General features: G+C 36.2%; 1 protein-coding gene across 2 annotated transcripts; it reads left to right on the top strand.

The window, feature by feature from the left end:
- Positions 1 to 125: 125 nt before the first annotated feature.
- On the top strand, positions 126 to 11,438 carry zdhhc20b (zDHHC palmitoyltransferase 20b). Of its 2 annotated transcripts, XR_013207317.1 has the most exons (14): positions 148 to 360; positions 953 to 979; positions 1,592 to 1,686; positions 1,904 to 2,024; positions 3,051 to 3,120; positions 3,238 to 3,270; positions 3,347 to 3,467; positions 4,914 to 5,046; positions 5,886 to 6,012; positions 6,803 to 6,895; positions 7,002 to 7,117; positions 7,197 to 7,250; positions 8,058 to 9,225; positions 10,189 to 11,438. XR_013207317.1 is itself a non-coding variant. In XM_077244843.1 (13 exons), exons 1-12 carry the CDS (start codon positions 243 to 245, stop codon positions 7,244 to 7,246), a joined length of 1,104 nt encoding a protein of 367 aa, XP_077100958.1. In that variant the 5' UTR covers positions 126 to 242; the 3' UTR covers positions 7,247 to 7,250; positions 8,058 to 11,438. The 2 variants fall into 2 exon arrangements, 1 of the variants encoding a protein (XP_077100958.1); XM_077244843.1 differs by having other exon boundaries at positions 126 to 360; positions 8,058 to 11,438.
- The last annotated feature ends 656 nt before the right edge of the window (positions 11,439 to 12,094 follow it).

Raw genomic sequence — 12,094 nt, 5'->3', positions numbered from 1 at the left:
GGAGCCATTTAATTCGCCAGTAGACTGGCACCCGCTTAGCAACGTCGGTTTGACAGCCAATCAGATAGGTCTACTGGGTTAATGTCGTGCAACGTCATGAATATTTATAACCCAGTCGTTACCGTAGTACTGCAAAATAGAGGCGGCGCAAAGGCGGAGCCGAACCGCCGAGGTTGGTGGGGCACGGGTGGACGGATAACATCCTTTGCTTTCCCGTCTTTTGTAGTCAAGGAAGAAGAAAAATGGCGCCTACACATGTACTGAGATGCTGCCAGAGGGGTCTGGCGTGGATACCGGTGATATTTATTGCCTTAGTTGTGTGCTGGTCATATTATGCATACGTGGTGGAGCTGTGTATATGTAAGTGCGCTTTATTTTTCACACCGGACGGGCACACGCATACCGGAAGTCATGAACTGAAACCATAATGAATGATTTGTTTACATAAACTGGGGTATTGGTTTGGAAGCAACTGGAAGCAAAACAACATGACTTATGGTTTTAATGTGGTACCTTATTTGTTTAATTTACAGTTCATTTTAATGTAAATATTTATGTTAAATGGTCAAACAGCATTAGTATAGAATATATTTTTCCCAGTGTTACAGTAGGAAACCCATAAATATTTCTTCAAACGTCCCTGTTTATTCAGTGTCCAGAGCACACATCAGACACCAGATTGTTGAGTTTCTTACTGAAATAATAGCACAAATTGTATTTTCAATATGGACAAGCTGCTTATTATAAGTTTATAAGCAGATATGTTCAGAAGTCCCTGACGCAGAGTCAAGCCTTAAGTCTTTTTTCACATGTCCAAGTAAAGTATTTAGCACATCCATATCTTAACGATGTTCATAGAAGCAGAAGTGTGATTGATAAGGCAGATGTGCCATGACATGAGTCACATTTCTGCTAAACAGTTTCTTTCTCTCTGTTTTTATTTCCTCTGCAGTAACTATTCCCAGCACTGGCGAAAAATGTGAGTTAAACTTTTAACCAAGGTATAATGTACAATCATGATGTACAATTCATCACTTTTAAGGTGTCTAGCTGCTATGACCTGTATATAATTCTGTTTCTTGTGCTGTAATTGATTAAAAATAAATAAATGTCAATTTGTACATTTGGCAGACGCTTTTGTCCAAGGTGATTTGCATTGCATAGGTTATATCGGTTCTTGCTAAATAAATTACTACATTTGATTTAAATAAATAAATGTACATTAAATATTATTTTATTATATAAATGAGTCGTTGGTCTTAACCGATCAGAATCAAGTATTCCAAAGAGCCTAGTAAAAAATCTTCTTAAATTCCCAGACAAAAAAACAATTCTGTGTTTTTAAGAGTTACAGATATTTGTATGTATGTTTATAAAAGTACAAAGTCACTTTGGCACAGTTGTCAAGCTATTATGGCTTCATTCGGTCTGTGCTTGTGCTGACTGCAGGCCCTTCAGCACAGTCAGAATGCATTGGTAATCACAAACGCCTTTGAAGTGACTGATTTATACTCCAACTGTTTCTGGCAGGCTTCTCTGCAGGCTCATGCAGTCTTGTTTTTAATAACTGTATACTGTTTATTCCTTTCAGTCATCTACCTGGTTGTTTTTCACCTGTCATTCGTCATGTTTGTGTGGTCGTACTGGAAAACCATCTTTACACGACCAGCAAACCCTTCCAAAGAGGTACAGCAAGTATAAAACAAACAGTTGTGTATTTGTTTTGGACATTCAGTCCATGGTAACATGCCACATATTAACATCATGTTAATCTTAGTTCAGCCATTATAAATAAATGCACTAAATATTTATTTGTTTCTATGGAGTGTGCTGTTTATGTATCATTTTACAAACTGTTGTTGTTCAAAATGGAATATGCTGATTGTATTGTATTGTGTCTTAGTTCTGTCTACCTAAATCTGAGAAGGAACAGTATGAGAAGGAACAGCGTCCAGAAACGCAGCAGGAGATCCTGAAGAGAGTGGCCACTAGCCTGCCCCTCTACACCCGCACCGGGGCAGGAGGTTAGAGACTGACTTTACACCCTCAAACACATAGAATATTTAACTAAATATGACCCACTAGCTTCTACCTAAAGGGCATGAGTTCTAGATTTTGTCAAACACAGGCTTAGCCCCTTAGTCTTGTCTCTTCTTTTTGCGTGTGTGTGTGTGTGTGTGTGTGTGTGTGTGTGTGTGTGTGTGTGTGTGTGTGTGTGTGTGTGTGTGTGTGTGTGTGTGTGTGTGTGTGTGTGTGTGTGTGTGTGTGTGTGTGTGTGTGTGTGTGTGTGTGTGAGATGTGTTTTAGATTTTAAATTATGTACTTTAATAATTTAATTGTCAACAGTGATTAACTTTAAACTATCTGCACAAACAGCCTGTTTAAGTTTTTAGTTTAGCTGGCAATAAATTTTATAGGCATCCAATATTACCACCTTAGTTAAGTGTAAATAATGAGTATTTATATCAATTAATTAATTATGGAACTCTTTAAAGTTATACCAGGATTTAAAAAAAAAAAAATTATTTCTGTCAAATTTCAAATTAAATTGTCTTGTATAGACTTTATTGTAAACTTTAAAAAAAAAGTTGTCTTTCTGTCCGTCTGTCTATCTGTCCGTTCTCATAACTGATTATGCTCACGGTTAATTTCTGAAGAAATACAAGAAACTGGAAAAAAAATACCACAAAACCCCCAAATTCCACGATTATTATAATTTATATATAATGTAATTTTAATATTATATCATTTTTTCATTATGTTTTATTTATTTTTTTGTTATTATAATTTTATTTCAGTACTGTACAGCCACAATAGATTGTTATGAGAAGTTATTCGGCATGAATCAGCAGTGTGTAAAGCTTCAATATTTTCTTATTATCTATTTATTGTTATTTTTATTACCGGTATAATCTATTAATTATTATTTTATTACCTATTTATTATTATTTATTTATTATTACCTTTATTATTATTAATAATTTTTTACCTTTTGTTATTTTGGCATAAAAAACAGAAACTGGCATGATTTTTTCCCCCTCTTCTTGTAGCTATCCGGTATTGTGACCGCTGCCAGGTCATCAAGCCAGACAGATGTCATCATTGTTCTGCGTGTGACATGTAAGTGACTGTAGTAGTGCCTCATGATCAGTTTTGAAGGCATTTAGTTTAATCACTTTCAATTTTTGTCATTTTAGCGACTTCTTTCTTCTAAATGCTTGTTCTTGTTTCTGACAGGTGTGTACTAAAGATGGATCATCACTGTCCATGGTGAGTGAGATACAAGTTGTTGACACTGAAATTTTAAATAGTAGCTAACAATTCTCTTTCCCTCCATTATCCTCAGGGTAAATAATTGTGTGGGTTTCTCCAACTACAAGTTCTTCATCCTGTTCCTGACCTACTCGCTCATTTACTGCTTATTCATCGCAGCCTCTGTCCTCCAATACTTCATAAAGTTCTGGACAGTGAGTAGATCCCTCACCTTTCATCATACTCACTCGTGTACCTTTCTTCCTCGTACGTAAAAGTTTTGAATGTGATATTGTGTCATATGTGGGTCATCATGTGTTACACGTGTGGATAGTGATAGATGGAACTGGATAAATATTCTAAATGTTCTGATCCAATCTGACTTCTGACCTGTAATGCTGCCTGAATCATAATCATACACTGTTGGTTTGTTGGCCAGAGGAGATCTGGCCCCCCGACTGAGCCTGGTTTCTCCCAAGTTTTTTTTCTCCATTCTGTCACTTGATGGAGTTTTGGTTCCATGCCACTGTTGCCTTGGCTTTTGGCTTGCTTAGTTGGGGACATTTAATATTCAGCAATACTATTGATCTGACTTACTTAAGGTGGACGATGACGCAATTTTATCACTGTGAAGCTGCTTTGATACAATCTGTATTGTAAAAAGCGCTATATAAATAAATGTGACTTGACTTGACTTGATAGATATGTGATCTCGGCGGTTTCCTCCATGTGCTAGTCATGCATCAATGTATTTCCTATCTACCAACCTTGTCCACTCAGTCACCCTCATACTACTGTTGTGCTTTCCTTTCCATTTCATCTGCTTGTTTTACTTACACTACTCAGGTTAAAATCAGTAAAGAAAAACTTAAAAGAAATGAATACTTATATTTAGCAAAGATGTGTTAAATTGATCAAAAGTGACATTGAAGACATTTACATTTTTCAAAAGATTTATATTTCAAATAAATGCTGTTCTTTTGAACTATCTGTGCATCAAAATCCTAAAAACAATGTATCACGGTTTCCACAGAAATATTAAGCAGCACAGCTGTTCAACATTGATAAATACAAACTGTTTCTTTAGCAGCAGATCAGCTTATTAGAATGATTTCTGAAAGATCATGTAACACTGAAGACTGGTGTAATGATACTGAAAATTCAGCTTTGATCACAGGAATAAACAACATTTTAAAATAGATTAAAATAGAAAACAGTTATTTTAAATTGTAATAAAATGTCACGATATTGCTGTATTCAAGTAAATGCAGCCTGGTTGAGCATAAGAGACTTCTTTTATAAACATAAAAAAAATCAAACTATTGTCAAACTTTTGAACAGTAGTGTATATGTTTCGACAAGCACTTGTTTGCTGCTTTAAACCCTTCTTCTCGTCAGCTTTTGCTCTCCTGCTGTGTTCTTTCTGTGTCTAACAGTCTGTCTCTGTTTGCAATAAGCTTTGCCGGAGGAAATCGGCAGAGAATTGTCCAAAGGTAATCCCTCACAGTGTTTAGTAAACGTATCGTTGAGTTTTTTGTCGTTTTACCTATGTGACCCTAACTTCCCCTTCAGGTTGTGTCGGAGTGACATGTTGCCCATGTCTTGCTCGTTGTTGATCTTTGTCTCACAGCTCTCCTTTCTCTCTCCCCCCTCTCTCTCAGAGTGAACTGCCAGAGTCTCACGCCAAATTCCATGTCTTGTTTCTCTTTTTTGTGGCGGCCATGTTCTGCATCAGCATTCTTTCACTCTTCACTTACCACTTGTGGCTTGTGGGAAAAAACAGGTCCACCATAGGTAACACACCTGACCATACTCACTTCTCTGTATCTTTGTCTACATGTACTGTGTAGATAGACTCACATTTCTAACAAATCTGTCATGCCTGTAGACAATTTGCTTACTGTAGTTACCATAGCAACAACAGTATTCCTGCTGTGCACAAGCATAACCTTGTTCAGATTTATTTCGGTAAACTGGTTCTTCAAATCTTCATGTGTTGACCAAATCAATCAAGCAGTCTTTGAAGCAATTTCCTGCTTGTTTTCCCATCAGCCGCTGTAATTTACAGCATAAATCCACTCTGTCAGCTTCAGTCACAAGAGCTCAATTATTTCATGTTGTGGTTTTTCATTTACTCTGCATTCAAAAGTTTGGAATCGGTAAGATTTTTAAAAAGGTTTTTGAGAGAAGTGTCATATGTTCACCAAGGCTGCATTTATTTGATCAAAAATATAGTAAGAACTGTAATATTGTGAAATATTATTACAATTTAATAGAACTGTTTTCTATTTTAATATAATTTAAAATGTAATTTATTCCTGTGATGCAAAGCTGAATTTTCAGCATAATTAGTCCAGTCTTCAGTGTCACATGATCTAATATGATGATTTGGTTCTTATTATCTTATTATTATCAGTGTTGAAAACAGTCGTGCTGCCTTTTTGGTGAAAACTGTGATACGTTTTATTCAGGATTCTTTGATAAATAGAAAGTTCAAAACAAAGCCTTTATTTGAAATAAAAATCTTATGTAACATTTTACCATCAAATTTGTTGCATTTTATTTTTAACCTTACTGACCCCAAACTTCTGAACAGCATTTTAAACCTTTTTTGGATTGTTCTTTATGTTCAGAAGCGTTCAGAGCCCCGGTCTTCAGAAACGGCCCTGATAAAAGTGGATTTTCCCTGGGCTTCAGCAAGAACATTGCTCAGGTGTTTGGGGACCAGAAGAAGTACTGGCTACTTCCTGTCTTTACCAGGTGAATTTTAATATGAATGTTTTCTTAGTGCTGCTTGCTAAGGCAATATTTTGGCTCATACATACGGTTCATGGTTTTGAAAATCTCCCGAAGTATTACATTTTGGTGCTTTCTGCTTTTCTTTTACACTTGGGTACTACAGTACATTGCTACCACTTAGCAACACACTACTAACCACTCTGAATACCTTAGTAACCACATAGCAATGCCCTGGTAACCACTTACAACACCTTAGCGTCATACACTACCGTTGAAATGTTTAGGGTTAATAAGAATTATTTGTTGTTGTTGTTTTTTCTTTTGAAAGAAGTACAATTATTCAGCAAGTACAGATTATCAAGTACACAAAAAGATGTTACAAAAGATTTCTATTTTAAGTAAATTATTTTTTTTTCTTTGTTTTCATCAAAGAATCCTGAATAAAATATGTATCTCGGTGTCCACAAAATATTAAGCAGGACAGCTGTTTTGAACATTAATTATAAGAAATATTTTCCTGAGCACCAAATCAGAATATTAGAATGATTTCTGAAGGATAATGTGACACTGAAGACTGCAGTAATGATGCTGAAAATAAATGACATTCAAATAGATAATTTTTATTTTAAATTGCCATAATATTTCACAATATTACTGTTTTTACTGTATTTTTTGATCAAATAAATGCAGCCTTGGTGAGCATAAGAATTCTTTCAAAAACCTTCTTACCAAAGTGTCCTTAAAATCTAGTTAAATACTGTAATATTTGACTTGTAGAAATGAGATAAAGTATGTTTGTCTTCTGTTACAGTCAAGGAGACGGGCTTTCTTTTCCTACACGGTTGGTGACTGTTGATCCAGAGCAGCCCACTGAATGTCCCCAGCCTGGCGGGTTGGATAAAGGGTGAGGTGCCGTTTCCTCTCTCACCATTGAGTGGCAGTGTTTGTGGAAAACCAACCAAAAAGAGATGAATGCAATAGCGCTAACTCTATGTGGTTCCTTCCCACAGTGCTGCAGAAGGACCTGCTGAGCAGACCAACCCTCTCAGTGAATCCCAAAACCGTCTGTTAGGCAATGATTACCACAGTGAAGAAGATCACAAAGAGATAGATGTCCTAAAGTCTGGTATGTTTCATTTTTTTGCTCAATTCTAGCAGGCCTAAGTGAAAAAATGTTTGAGAATATCCTTCATCTTGCCTTTCAGATGAAAAAATGAGTGAGGCCATCACTATCTCTATTGAGAGCGAGTCATAGCTAGGTAAGGTTATTTCACACTTAGTATTGCTATGTAATATATGCAATATATAATGCACTACATTTTAAAAGTTTAGTGTCAAGGCCCGTTTAAACAAAGATTATATAACTATATCGATAAAGATATAGTTATACAAATCATTCTAAATATAAAAGAATAGCAGAGTTCACACCACAACTATAACGATAACACCACCGAGAAATGTCATCGTTGGAATCACTTTCAGAACTAATTTCTTTTTCTTTTTTGATGAATGATAAAAACAACCAATCAGAATGCGCCCTATTTTAAGAGCTTGGACATTTAACTGAACACTTTGACACAACTGAATAAACAGAACAATATCATGCATAGGTGTGGATGCTAATATAGATATCTTTATAGTTATCATTCTTGGTGCAAACAGACCTTTAGTACATTTTTTTAAAAAGATACATATACTTTTATTCAACATGTATTCGTCAAATTGATAGTAGGGACTAATAATTGTATGTTATTTCTGTTTCAAATAAACACTGTTCTGTTCAACTTTCTATTCATCTGAGAATCCTGAACAAAAATGTATCACAGTTTACACAACCATTGATAATAATAAGAAATGTTACTTGATTTCTGAAAGGATCGTGACACTTAAGACTGAAGTAATGATACTTTGCCATCATAGGAATAAATGACATTTGAAAATATATTACAATAGAAACCGATTGTAATAATTTTTCTCAATATTACGTTTTTTTTTTTTTTTTACTGTATTTTTGATCAAATAAATGTAGCCTTGTTGAGCATAACTGATGTCATGTCCTTCCCTAGGACTGAAGCTGGTGAGGGGTGAGTCCTCAGCGGTTTCGTGCCTTTGACTCCCAGTACTGTTGAGGAGAATCACAGCCAATAAAGCTGATGCCTTAAACAGCGTTTTTTTCTCTGAAAGCTCCTAAACACTTTCCATTTCCCATTGCTTATAGAGCATCCCAAATCTGTTCTGTACATCATGTCTATAAAATGACTCCCATTCCGTGTTCAACTACAGTAGCTGCACTCTTTTAAAAAAGATTTGCATGCATGTCTTTTCGCATCCATCGGTTTTTGCACAGTAAACCGTTTTGTTGCTCAGGCCTCCAAAGACCCCACAAGACATGCAGATTTCACTTGTGAATTGATACAGACAGACAGATTTTTGAAACTGTTCCCCAAGTGTTGACCAGGAAATGCACCACATCTGCTACCAACTGCTGTTTACGTGAAGGGAAGGCAGAAAAACTTTATTTTTTCTGGATCCGTACCAAGTGAACGGTCTGACTGAGCTCATCTGGAATCCCTTGTGCCACAGAGTGTCACCGGCTTTAGAGTTAACGGACACGATGGCTCATTCGCACTTTTAAATTCATTACTAAAGAGTTTTTTTGTTTTTGCAATATACTTTTTTTTAAACTTCATTGACGTTCGTCTAAGATATAAACACGCACGTGTTCACAAAGTGCGACAGAGTGTGACCAGGCAGAGGACACCTGCAAATAACTCTTTTTGTGTATTCTTAAGCTGCTCAACTTGTATGGTGACTATTATTTTCTTTTGCCAGTCTTGAGATGATTCTGGTGTGAAATGTTGTGCACACGTCGGCCACTTTACGTATGCCAAATAAAGGGCTTATTACCAGAGCTCTGAACTCTACAGGAGTGTTTACAAAATGTCAGTAATACCTCTCTGCTCTTGCAGTGTTGCGAGTGTCACTTTGGAAACCAAATGAAAATCTTAGTAGTTTCCTCCTGCAGGCATTTACACTGCTTGATATTGCATTGCGTGGTCAGTGGTCTTTGGTATTGTATCACCAGATTTTTGTTCTCAATCCTCGATTAAATGGATAGTTCACCCAAAAAAAGAAAATTCTGTAAAAATGAATTACCCTCAAGTCATTCCAAACCCGTAAGACCTTTGTTGATCTTCGGAACACAAATTAAGATATTTTTGATGAAATCCGAGAGCTTTCTGACCCCCTATTGACAGCAACATCATAAACACTTTCAAGGCCTAGAAAGGTAGCAAAGACATTGTTAAAATAGTCAATGTGACTGCATTGGTTCAACCTTAATCTTATAAAAAAAGCCACGAGAATACTTTTTGTGTACAAAAATTACGAATTTATTCAACAATTTCTTCTCTTCCATGTAAGTCTCCGACCCTGTTCACGAGAGCACCACGTCACATGCGTGTGCTGTTGATGAAGCCTTCTGATGGAACAGTCAGAGAACGACACGGAAGGCAAGAAATTGTTGCATAAAGTTGTTATTTTTGTGTTTTTTTGCGCACAAAAAGTATCCTCGTCCCGTTATAACATTAAAGGGGCTATGTGTAGCTTTTTACTTAAAAAATCTTTAAGATAGAGTTTTCATTTGTACATTTATGAGCCAACCATAATGTAATAGAAAGAATGACACCTTAATGTCCACCACGGTTGCCTCAATCAGCCTGTAGGCTCAATTGTGTGGGGAGGAGTCGGGTTCGAATTGGCGTGACGAAAATGTGAGGTCATGCACGTTCTCGTCTACTTGGGCTTACATCCGTACGGCAGCCATTAGTAAGCAGCGGCAATCGCTAGCAGTAACGTTAGTGTTTCAAGTGGACTCTGCAGGCGGAAAGAAGCGACCAGGCTCCAGCACAATCCATAACCATGCTGGTGAATCTCGATGAGCCGTCTGTGGTTGCTGGGGCAACTCTCTGGTTGCTGTGGTCGTGCTCGTACGAGCGTGCGCTCCGAGAACGAGCATGAGACTGGCTGCAGTTTCTCTAACGGCCACTGGTGTCAGTAACGGTTAGAAATTTCAGAACTTACTCAATGCTCCTTTAAGGTTGAATCAATGGAGTCACATGGACTATTTTAACAATGTCTTTGCTACCTTTCTGGGCCTTGAAAGTGGTTATGATGTTGCGATCAATAGGGGGTCAGAAAGCTCTCGGATTTCCTCAAAAATATCTTAATTTGTGTTTCGAAGATCAACAAAGGAGACACCCACGACACGAGGGTGAGTAATTAATGACAGAAATTTTATTTGTGTCAACTAACCCTTTAAATTATGTTTTTACCTTTTTTTTCTTTCTTATATTTTATACATACGCTTTGTGAATAGCTCTTCTTCATATTAAAAATGCAAAAGTTTTTAGCCATTTTTGCAAAGCGGTAAAAGTGAAATGTTCTTTTTCTTTATTTATATTTGTCGCAAGTTAGCATTTGTTAACTTTGGTCCAGCGTGGAATAATAATTGTGCCCCGTCGGCTGTGACTGTAGCGTGAGCTAACGTGAAACTGATGTGTGGAAATCCAGATGTGTTTTATGTATTGCAATATTGCTTCATTTGTGTTCTGACATATCTAAAGAAATGACAAATCAAGACATTCATGCGAACACACATTAGAGTGCCACTGTCCTGGAGTATTTGTTGTTAATGAGGGTGAAGCAAATAAATAAACCAGTAAAAAGAGATTTTATATGCCCACAGCATTTATGGAACAATGTAGCCTACTGTTTCAAATCTGGAATGGCTTCTAAGTATTACCAGAGGAAGAGTTTGGTTTTTGAAGAGATATTTGACTGTTTATGTGCTGAGAAAATCTAAGTTTATCATCACTTTTACCATCAGTGACCACACATTGAAGATTGCTACTGGTTAGGAAGTAATGTTTTATGTGAAATAAATGGTGTAGCTGTTTTGTGATCGTAAGGAATGCATATAGTGGTACAGAATGGGTTTAGAGATTGTATTTGTCTTTTAAACAGTTTTCTTATAGGTATGAATTACACAGCCTTGATGAAATTAAAAAAGATGTTTTTTTATGGTGTATCTCAGTTCTGTTTCAAAGCATGGCCCTAAAACCATTTTTTATTTTATTTACAGAATTTTTTTGTCTTTCATTACATTTTATACTTTATTAATAAGTAAACATGAAGCCATAATGCAATTAATATAGAATATTATTGGTGTCTTTGTACCATTTTCTTTATTTCTGTTACAATCAGATAAAAAACTGAAGCATGGTGCTTCAATGCATGGCAAACACAGCTACATATTTGATCTACTGATCTGAAAGTCTGGATTACATGTTTTAAAATGCATATGGTACAGATAATATATTTTTTAATTTTGTGAACAAAGTACATCTATGTAACAAGTAACAATAAATGTCAATTTTTTTTAAAAACTGGTTGTGTTTCTGTAACATTTATTCTCTACAGGTTTGACTTGATTTCCGTAGAAAAATGCCATTAATCTGATAGATAAAACGATGGAAGTTTATGAGATGGCCTCATTAATAATCAAACGTGTGTGTGTTTCAAGGGCTGTTCTCTACCCTGAACTCTGTCCAGCTCATTAGCACTGAGGCCATTCAACTCTTGCAAATCACAAGTTCAGCATGTTAAACATACTATTCTCACCCTCCGTTTGAGTTTAACCATCTTTGTAAAAATGTGTATGTATTGTCAGTCTTATGTGAGCTTTGGTCTGTCTGATCTTGTAACATACCCCCCCAGTTACTGTTTATGCTTGTATAACAAAAGTTCTCAAGTCTCAGTTTTGTTTCGCTTGCATGGTGGGAGACTAGAGATCTATCTCTCTGTTTCTCTATCTAATCTCAGAACTGATTATGCACAGTATTTTTTTACTTAAGTAATATACGACAAAATAGATGCTATGAGAAGTTCTTCAGCAGTGTGTAAAGCTCTCGGTTTTTCTATGTCAGTAATGGGTGACTAATTTTAACACTATTGTACTATAGCCTACTCTAGTCTTTTTTTAAGTAAATTAAGTGCCCATCCGCAACATTTCCCGCATATTCTTTCGCATATTTTGTTCACT

This window comes from Siphateles boraxobius, unplaced genomic scaffold (assembly GCF_051911475.1).
Source record: "Siphateles boraxobius isolate OS27281-9 unplaced genomic scaffold, OSU_SipBor_1 26, whole genome shotgun sequence".
NCBI classification, from domain to species: Eukaryota; Metazoa; Chordata; class Actinopteri; order Cypriniformes; family Leuciscidae; genus Siphateles; species Siphateles boraxobius.
Note: the sequence above shows the minus strand (reverse complement) of the source record. Positions and strands in the feature narration are given on the sequence as shown.

What these genes read in the sequence shown, in the direction of transcription:
- zdhhc20b (XM_077244843.1), top strand. Translation starts at nt 243, where the DNA reads ATGGCGCCTACACATGTACTGAGATGCTGCCAGAGGGGTCTGGCGTGG. An exon ending in CACCCGCACCGGGGCAGGAG is followed by an intron (nt 2,025 to 3,050) that starts GTTAGAGACTGA and finishes CTCTTCTTGTAG; the next exon opens with CTATCCGGTATTGTGACCGC. An exon ending in ATGGATCATCACTGTCCATG is followed by an intron (nt 3,271 to 3,346) that starts GTGAGTGAGATA and finishes CATTATCCTCAG; the next exon opens with GGTAAATAATTGTGTGGGTT.